Source organism: Pterocles gutturalis, unplaced genomic scaffold (genome assembly GCF_000699245.1).
Source record: "Pterocles gutturalis isolate BGI_N339 unplaced genomic scaffold, ASM69924v1 scaffold42128, whole genome shotgun sequence".
Lineage (NCBI taxonomy): Eukaryota > Metazoa > Chordata > Aves > Pterocliformes > Pteroclidae > Pterocles > Pterocles gutturalis.
The window spans coordinates 54,394-63,652 of NW_010124531.1; the positions used below are offsets into that span (position 1 = coordinate 54,394).

Here is a 9,259-nt window from a genome sequence, read left to right on the forward strand (position 1 = left end):
AAGGTGCTCCCCTCTTGCCCCAAGAGACCCAAGTCCCAGCCATGGCCGTGGCCATGCTGCGCGGTGCGTGTTACCTGCAGGGTAGCCGGGCAGGTGGGACGGGTGCTGGGGCGCGGTGTGGGACCCTGAGCAGTGTCTCCGGTCTTCACCCCACAGCCCGCCCAGGCCCTCTATTTATGTGCGGCCGGTGGTGGCTCCACAATGAAACGCTGGTGGGGGGAGGCGGGGAAGCCTCTGTAACACGAAAGGTGGCTGGGCAGGGCCAGCAAGATGTTTATCTTGCTAGTGGTGTTGGTTTAGTCAGTCTGACCGCAGACTAATCCGGCATCCCAGCGGCCTGCAGGTCTGTCGTCTCTCCCCACACCCCCCTTTGCAGATTTCAGACAGGGTTTCTGAAGAGTCAGCATCCCCCTGTGCTTTCCAGGCTGCCGGGGGCACAGACACCCGTGTCCAGAGGGAAAGCAAAATGATTTAAATCTCTAGCAAGGCAACACAGGTGGAGGGTAGCCAGCTCCAGAGCTACTCCCCCTCAGGAGGCAGAGGTGGGCATGGATCTTCTTGGGGCACACATTTTATCCCTGCCTCCCCACAGCTTCCCAGGTCAGGGCAGCCCCCCAATGCCGCATGCTTGACACCCACCGTTTAAAGCACCTTAAGCCCTGGGTGGCTGTTTTCCTCTGGATTAAGCTGCAGGGAGCCAAGGCCATGAGTCCCAGTGGACGAGGTTTGTGTGGGTTTCACATGCAAGCACAACCCACATGCCCTGACCCATCACCAGCAGCCTGAGCTGCCTCCAGGGCCCTTTGCTCCCCGGTGTGAAAACATCTGAGCCTGATGTACTAATGAGCTCATTGGAAATGTGCCCCCCCAAACCTTGCAGAGCAATGGGATGAAAAGCAGGAAAGTCTTGCAGCAGATGGGACTGCGGAGAGCAGCAAGAGTTTCAGGAGCACGCACCCCCCCCCATGCACACATACATGCAGCCCCCTCAGACCAGGAGGTGTTGGGAGAAGGGCACGGGCTGGAGTTGCAGGACCAGGGTCCGTCTCCTGCCTGGACTCAGGGCAGTGGCACGGGATGCTGCCTGGCCCTCGCCCTCCTCCCACCACCCTTTCAGGGCTCCTTAAGCCTGAAAATCCCCATTCCTCTGGTAGATACGTGGGACCCCCGTGCCCCGCAGAGCCCGAGCATGCTGAGCGCAGCGAGCGCTGTTGGGTGGCCACCTCTCAACAGCCACAAAAAATACTGATAGGGCTGGGTGGCAAGGGAAGGGAAACGAACTCGAAAGACCAGTTGCCTCAAAGAGGTTGTCACTGCCGGAGGGCAGCTCTGGGGACGTGGGGAGAAGGGACAGTGGGCAGAGGGTGCAATGCTCAGCTCTCGGTCCTGCTGCTGCCACCGATGTCGTATGTGGGCACATGGTTACAGGTCCTGCAGGGATTTCTGCAGACCACACAAATGAAACCTCCTCCCCTGCTTGCTGAGGCCTTCTCCACCCCAGAGATGTGGCAGGCAGGGACCAGCCAGTCCCTCTCACCACCCGGCATGCCCAAGCCCCAGGGTGCCAGTGCAGCAGCACTCTGCCCTGAGCATGTTCTTCAGGGCAGGTTTGCATCCTCAGGGTCACAGTCTGTGGCAAACTACAGCAGATGCAATGCTGCCATCCCTGGCCATGGCAATGCCACCATCGGATGTGCCTGATGGGAGCAGCCCCCAGGGGCAGGGGCCAGGGTCCCTGAGCGCGCCTCGGTGAGGCTGGCTTCAGCCCAGGTGGAGCAATCCTGAAATCTCTGGAGCTTGTGCCCAACTTTATTAGTTCCCAGATGCATAGCTAACATAAAGAAGCTGTTACAAATATTCATGGTCACTATTCAGCAGTTACTTCACCCTCTGACGAAGTGCAGCTGTCAGTCTGTAGCGTGCCTGCAGCTGGCAGCCCCCTCTGCAGTGCTGCTGCTGCTGCTGGGAGCGCCGGGGTTTCGGCTGAGCCATAGGAGCCGCCTGGGCTGCAACGAGTTACAGGGCGGCGGAAGTCTGGGCAGTCCTTACATGCTGTTAGCCCATCATCTAGTTGGTTTTACTCAGAGCTGCCACGTTTTGCACGCCCAGGTGAGCACACAGCCCCACATGCTGCACGCTCGGGGTGCCGGGTGGCAGCCTGCTCTGCAAGCAAACATTCAGTTTTAATACACCAAATATTGGATTATCTTCTGTTCAGTCTCACAGTAATGGAACATTTTTTGCATAAACATAGACAATTTCTGAGGGGACAATCCATTAGCATGGCCTGATCCCCACAACCCAAAGGAGAGCTGCCTTAAGCTGCACACACACACACATGCAGCAGCAGCCTGGAGCTCTCATTCCCGTTGCAAAGCTCTCTGGTGAGATCCAGGCACCCTAAAGCCACCCTCACGCCCTGGGAGAGGCCTGCCCAGCATGCAGAGACTTATTTCCCTGTACACTTGGAGGGGCTTGCTCTGGGGCAGGGTGGCAGAGGTCTCCAAGCACCAGCAGGTCACCCCCTTGAAGGTGACTCTGTCACCCTCTTGAAGGTCCCATGCCTGACCTTAAAACTCATGGATTTCCTTTTGAACATGAGCCATCCCGTCAGGGTACTTACTCAGGAGGTGGGGGACCTGGGGCCTGAAGGGGAAGGGTCCCAACCCCCACTGAAGGGAAGGTCCCTGCAAAGAGAGACATGCCTCCGGCTGTCGGGTGGAGGCAAATCTCCCCTCCTTCTCTTGCAGCCAGGCCAGCTACACAGGAGGACATATTACAGCTAGGGGCATCAGGAAGGGTCTGGCATGTCCCAGACTTCAAAGTGTTTCAGATTCAGTTCTGGGCTTCATGGAGTTATGGGGCACTTTAAGACTTATTCATGTGAGTTTGGAATACATGCATGGACAAATACCCTCCAGTTTGCAACAGAGCTGCTAAAATAAATACAATACAATGAGGTTGATCTAATCAGTTTTTACTTTTTCTGGACAAATATGGTTATCTGTCAAGCAAAAACTCACAGAAGATCTGTTACAGCTTGTGTCTATAGCACAAGACAGCAGAGGCTCTCTTCCTAAATATAAATACTTCAGCATTCTATAATTTAATAGAAGTCTCATACAAACTAGACTGGATTGCAAGTATGGACTGCTAAGTGGCTACACTTAGCAGCAAGCCAGAATTAGAATTAGTTGTTGTCCCCTTGGAGCAGCTCCCGAGATTTATGGGAAGACTGGAAAGCTCTTAGTGTCTTTTGAGAGCAACTCCCCCAAACCAAGTTTCAATGATGCTTCAGTTTGGTCCCACAGCCCTCCTTTCACATTTGTTTTCATTTATGTCATTTGCAGCCACGGCAAATTGCTCTTCTGACCTTCATTATCAGTTCCATAATACTCTGACAGAAAAATTAAGATCAGCCCCTCCTTCCCTTTACCCCTCCCTCAACCTCCCTCAATAATGAGCTCTCAGGATGCATAGTCATGAGATGACTGTTATAGGACACAGGGATGCAGCCACATCCCCTCTCCCAGTCACTATATCATGAGAATGGGTCCCCCCCTCCTGTGGGACCACGCATGAGACACCTGGTGTCACCAGCTCGCCCAGACGTGAGGAAGGGGCTTCCCAAAGGCCAGTGTCTGCTATAGGACTGATCATTCCCCATCTGCCCAGCACCTCGTCCCCCCTGCCCATCACAGCCCTTGACTGTCCCTTCCTATGCTGGGGGTGAGAAGGAGGGTCTCCCAGGGGGCCCCTCAGCCCGCCCTGCGAGGGGTGGAGAGGGGCAGGAGGGTGCAGCTGCGACGTGGCTTGCCCCCAGCCCCACTTCTCTCATCGCAGAGACAGGCTCTGGCCCCACTGGGACCAGAGCAACTCGTGGCAGCTACAACACCAGCAGTGCATAGGTAGCAAAGACACCCAAACCCCCACCTGCTAAAATCTGGACAATAACAACCATCCCCTTCCCATCCCCACCCCCTGTGTTACCTCTCTAGCCCTGGGAAGCTCTGTGTAACCACACATGGCTATTAAACACAATTTCTTTAGTTATCTTCTCTTTAGTGATATTCTGGGTGGCATTTAGCGGACAAATGGTTATTACATTACAATTTCCACTTAGTCATTTTGAGAAACTATCAGCTGGATTAGTCCAGGAAGCAACCTGGGCCAGGCGGTGCAGGCTTGGGGGGAGCAGCCGGCCCGTCCAGGGGAGCACAGGTGGGTGCCTCTGAGCTGCTGTGCTGCTCCTGGTCTCTTCTGCTGACAAAGGTGAGAAGATCCACCGCCGTGACCACACCAAACACCGTCTGCTTCGTGAAGGAACTGCCGTTGCCATTGACTGTAAGCACAGAAAATGCTCTTGTAAGTGGGGAAAAAAAAAAGAAGAAAAACAAAAAACCTCAACCCCACAGCTATGCAGAGGCTGCTTTTAATTTATTAAGATAAAAGGTTAACAGGGACAGCTGCTGCCTCTGCTCTACCTCAACAGAAATGACTGATGCAGCCTCAGTCGGGTTACTGGGATCACATCAGGGAGGTTTTAGCTCCAAATAATGCACTCTTTGCCAGAGCAGGAAACTTAATTTCCCAGTTGTTTTTTACCCAACCTCTGTTTCAGTCCTGCTTCTACCGCCACAAAACTTTTCAGGACAAACTAATGAGACTTTTTAAGAGCAGCAGTGAGACACTTTCTACTCTTTTCTCATGAGGCCCCACACCCTCCTTAATAAAACAACATTGCAGTAATTGCCTTAACTATCTGCGAAATGTTTTCTTAAATAAAAACAAAACCAGTCACCAGAGCCCAAACACAAGATAAAATGCAAGCTGTGATGGTGTGGGAAGAAAGTAATAAATAAAGGGGTAACTGTGATGGTATTAAACCAGCAGCTCTGGCAAAGAAAGTGTGTGTTGTCTGAAAAGCAGAGCAAGAGGCACTGCATACAGCTGGCTGATATTTTGTGGTGGGAGCCATTTAATTTGCAGATACCATTTAATTTCTATGAAAATGTGATACAAAATAGATTTTTGTTACTTTTATGACAACGTAGCTCAGAAAATAAATTCCACCTAGCATGATTTTTGGTGAAAGAATTGGAAATGTGCATCAAAAGCAGTTTTGAATGAGAGACTTTTGTTTGCAATGTTTTGTGGGAACATGGCTGGACTTGCAAGCCAGTTTTAGAGCTGACGGGTCTTCGGGGTGGCAGGCCACGGAAATACAAGCAGAGGGGTTAGGATGTTTGTGCATGGTGAGTTTTGGTGGCCCCAAAATTCAGCAGGCAGCCCTTGGCCTGCAGTCCACACAGCGCCATGTTGCATGCTGCTCCCTGTAGGAATGCTCTGCATGTTCAGGGTGTAATCCCATAAAAGCAGTAAAATTATACCCTTCACCTCTAATTTAGAAGACGTAAATGTGGGTCTTTTGACTGCTTTCTCATGTTGCTAACATTTTAAATGAAGCCACTCCCTCGAGAAAAGGACAAATTTGTACTTCCAGAAGTTTTACAGCACAATTGTACTGGAAAGGTCTGTTAAGTCAGATTTGCAGAACAGCACCTGCCACCATGCTTGTTTTGGTCAGGGGAGCAACAAAGTGTTATCCCTGCTGACAGTGATGTGTCAGCAACCCTTGTGCTGGCGTGGTCCTACTGGATATGACTCTGCTGAGCTGGTTTGCGTCACCAAGGAAGGGGTGGCTGTACCGTGGTTTGGGAATAAACCAAAGCTCCTGATATGGTTGCTTTATTGGACTAGTCTAATGATGCTCTCAAACTGGCAGAGCATGCCTATACCCAGACATGGTCCAGATAAGGCTCATACATGGGTGCCCCAGGCTGCACACATCAGTGTGTGCTGTGCCTCCTGGCTCATGTGGCTCCGCCGCAAGGCTTGCTCATGGTCCAACACATTTGTTTTCAGCCTTCTCAACTTACCCTAGACCTCCAGGGTAGGTGTCTGATAGCACCCAGCATGCAAGGCCTCTTAGCATATCAATTTACCCAGACCCCTTGGGGCACACAGGTGTAAGGACATCTCTTGGCTGCATCTCCAGGGGTGGCAAGTGGGAACAGTGGTGTTCAGGAAAGATGGCACAGCCTCTGGGCATGCACAGCAGAAGGTCTTTAAGCTGTGGGATGCAGACTGTGTAGTTGGTTCCCTTGGACCCACATGCCTGAATTCCACCTAAGCTTTACCTAATGAGTGCAAATGCTCCTTTCAACCTTGCCCTTGGGATACTAAGTCTATGGAGACGCCTAACTTCCCCCTTGTTTCCTCTGTTGCCTGCAACCAGAAAGGCAGCGATTTGAATTCAAGGTCAAGAGACTGACTGCTAGAGGCCTGAGACAACAGCTGTGCAGCAAAGGCATTGCACCCCAAGCTGCTGCCTGCAGTCCACCTCAGCTGTCAGGGGAGGGGACCAAATGAGATCCCATAATGAATACCTTCCCAACCCCAAAAAAAGGTTTCCATGGCAAACCATAAGGGGAGGGGATGGAGCTGATGGGTGCTTCAGCATCAACCCTGCATGGTGGGACAACACAGGCCCCATGACCAGGATCTGGGAAGTGCTCCTGCAGGACACTAACCCAGTAGCGTGCTGGTCCTAGGCTCCTGTGGTTAAGGCTTCCCTCCTCTCCCCTCATGCCTGTGGTGTCAGGAAAGGACATGGATGAATAGTTGGCAGTTCCAGGGCTTTGTAGAGCAGAGCCATGGAGCAGAAATCCTTCCTGCAAAGGCTCAGGGGTTGCACATATGGAGCAGCTGCACTGATACGTACCAAGCTCAGTTTGAGAATTTCCCTCTCCCCTCTCAGACATTCGTGCAAAGCCCATACAGTGCTTCTGCAGATACCTACACTGCATTTGCTCATGTACAATGATAGCAAAAGGGTCATTCTCCAGGATGCAGGAAAGCTTCCCAAGGCTGTCCTCCAGGCCAATCTAAACAGGACAAAAAGAGACATTTTATGTGTCACTTCACATTTAAAGGACAGCAGTGGGGAGCCTGACTCCTGTCTCTGACTAGACATGAGCAGGCAGGGTGGCACCCAGCTGGACCAGGATCATGTGCATCTCCTCTGCCTGCACTGCCCTGGGGAGATGGGGAAGGGCTGTAGGCAACTTGCAAACCTGGCTTTGCTGTAGCTGAACCACAGTGCTGTCTACCCAAAAGGGCCTCGGTGGGCCAGCTGAGTTCCAGCTCCCCTAAAACACCATCCATTTACCTCACTCCATCTCTGGACCGCTGGTGGCCATCCAACCCAGGTGTCCCTCCCCTGCACACCCACAGGATCTGCCCTGTGTCCTGTCGTTGCCTGTTCCTGTTGCCCCAGCCCTGCTGAGCCCTGGCAATGGCTGGGCTCTGATTTCAGAGGGTGCTGATCCCCCAGCTGGATGAAATCTTCTGACAATGTAAGACTGGGAGTGGACACCCATGTGCTTTGCTCCTGGTCTGAAAGCTTCCATGTCCGAACCCCACAGGCTCAGCAGCATTTTTGCAGGTGCCTGTCCTAACTGTCATCTCCATGCTGTCTCCATCACCCTCCCCACTTCTCTCTACCTTCACCTGTCGGTCTTTTCATTGACCTCTTCTCCCAGCTCCTCTCACACCTCAGGGTGGTGGTGCCTCCCTCCCCCTCTCCCCATCCATGGACAGCAGTTGACACCAGCCACATCCTTAGTGGTACCTTTGAGAACTGGTCATAGACAACCTTCGTAACGGGGTCTGAGAACTGTGCATTTCCAGCCAGCACCGAGGTGAGGATGTTGCTGAGGGTCACCATTCCCAAAATAAGTCTGTAAGGGAATAGGAAGTTTTCCAAAAGGTCAGATCTGAGGCAGGGCACACCTTTTGTGTAGGGGCTGTACTGCTCCCCTTGAAGTCAGTGTCTAAATTACTGCTTTTGTAGTGGGAGGCACCAGATTTCTCCTCATCTGAGCAGGACAAGAAGATCCTTGTCCTCACCAAGCTGTTGGTTTAACAGTAGTTAAAGTCTGCTGTTGCAGTCCAGGACTTAGCAGCTGGGAGGAGGAAAACTTGTGGGGTCTCTAGCTGCTTATTTGTGTGGGTCTCCCACCCAGCCCTCACCTCTCCTCTGGCCTCCCCTTGCCTGTGCACTGATCCAATCTCTGCTGAGTCTGGTGGGCACTGGCTTTGGCTTTGACTTTAACTAGCTTATTTACAGGGAATTTTCTTGATGAATCTTTACAAGGAGGCAGATGTTATTTTGAAAATATGCACCACAGAATCCAACACATGAGTCCCATCACTGGATCAGTAAATGGGACTTTCTCTTTAGCTACATCACGGCTGCTTTTCCTATGTGAATGGCCGTCTCTGTAACAAGTGAAAATATTTACCCTGATTCAGCAACAACAGGAGCTTGGTCATATCCCTTCTCTTGGAGGATCTCAATTGCCTTTTGACAGCTGACTTCTGGGAGGAGAGTGAGAGGGGCTGAGAGATTCAGTTTCTGCACCTTGATGTTCCACCACCTGTTGAAAGACAAATGGCAGCACCAAGCTGTTACCCTGCTGTACGGCTATGGGCCTCACTCAGGGAGGCAAGGCCAGAAGAGATGAGACCGCCCACACAGAGATATTCTGCCTGCTTGCAAAGCTTGTGCCACTGCTGTCCCCAAAGTAGTAATGCTACAAGTCCACCATGGCCAGGTCTTGTTGAAGCCAAGCTTTCCCTATGCCTGGTGTTCATACAACTCTAGAGGCAGGGCTGAGGCCAGCACCTGGCAAAGTGCCGAGCTGTCCTGAATCCGAGGAAGCTACTGAGAGTTTCACTTCAAGCTTATGAGTGCAGGTCTACTGGGTTTACTTCTTTGGAGTGTATCCTTGGTCCTCAAAGTGCAGCATTTACAGCTCCTCCGGGAGAGAGCTTGGCAGAGCTTCTTGTGTGACTTACGAGGGACAAGCTGCGCTTGTTTTCTGGGGACCCCAGGCAGCTCCCAACTTATCTCAGCCCTTCATCCTTGCAGAAAAGGCAGGGCAATGCTGGAGGCTGGAAGTGCCAAGAGAAATTCTAGCCAGGCATGAGAGGCCTTGGAGATGTATTAAGTTTTTTAGGAAATATTTTGCAATAACCTTTGGTTATAATAACCCAAAGGTGCAGGTGACATCAATAATACCTGCTGTCTTTAAAGTGAGACTAGGCACTTTCTGAACAACCAGCATTTTCTCAGACGCATGTCAGCTGGCATCAGCAGTTTGTCTGTGACTTCCTGTCTTGACGGGACTCTTTC

General features: G+C 51.9%; 1 protein-coding gene across 1 annotated transcript in view; it reads right to left on the bottom strand.

Annotated features, from left to right (window-relative positions):
• Window positions 1-4,148: 4,148 nt before the first annotated feature.
• The window catches only part of LOC104465290 (cystathionine beta-synthase-like), a 22,571-nt gene continuing 17,460 nt past the window's right edge, over window positions 4,149-9,259 (bottom strand). Inside the window, exons 12-15 of the mRNA XM_010078273.1 lie at window positions 8,367-8,501; window positions 7,694-7,802; window positions 6,863-6,947; window positions 4,149-4,342 (exon numbers count right to left, since the gene is read on the bottom strand). Of these exons, the coding sequence (XP_010076575.1) occupies window positions 4,149-4,342; window positions 6,863-6,947; window positions 7,694-7,802; window positions 8,367-8,501 (523 nt within the window). The remainder of the gene's footprint in view (window positions 4,343-6,862; window positions 6,948-7,693; window positions 7,803-8,366; window positions 8,502-9,259) is intronic.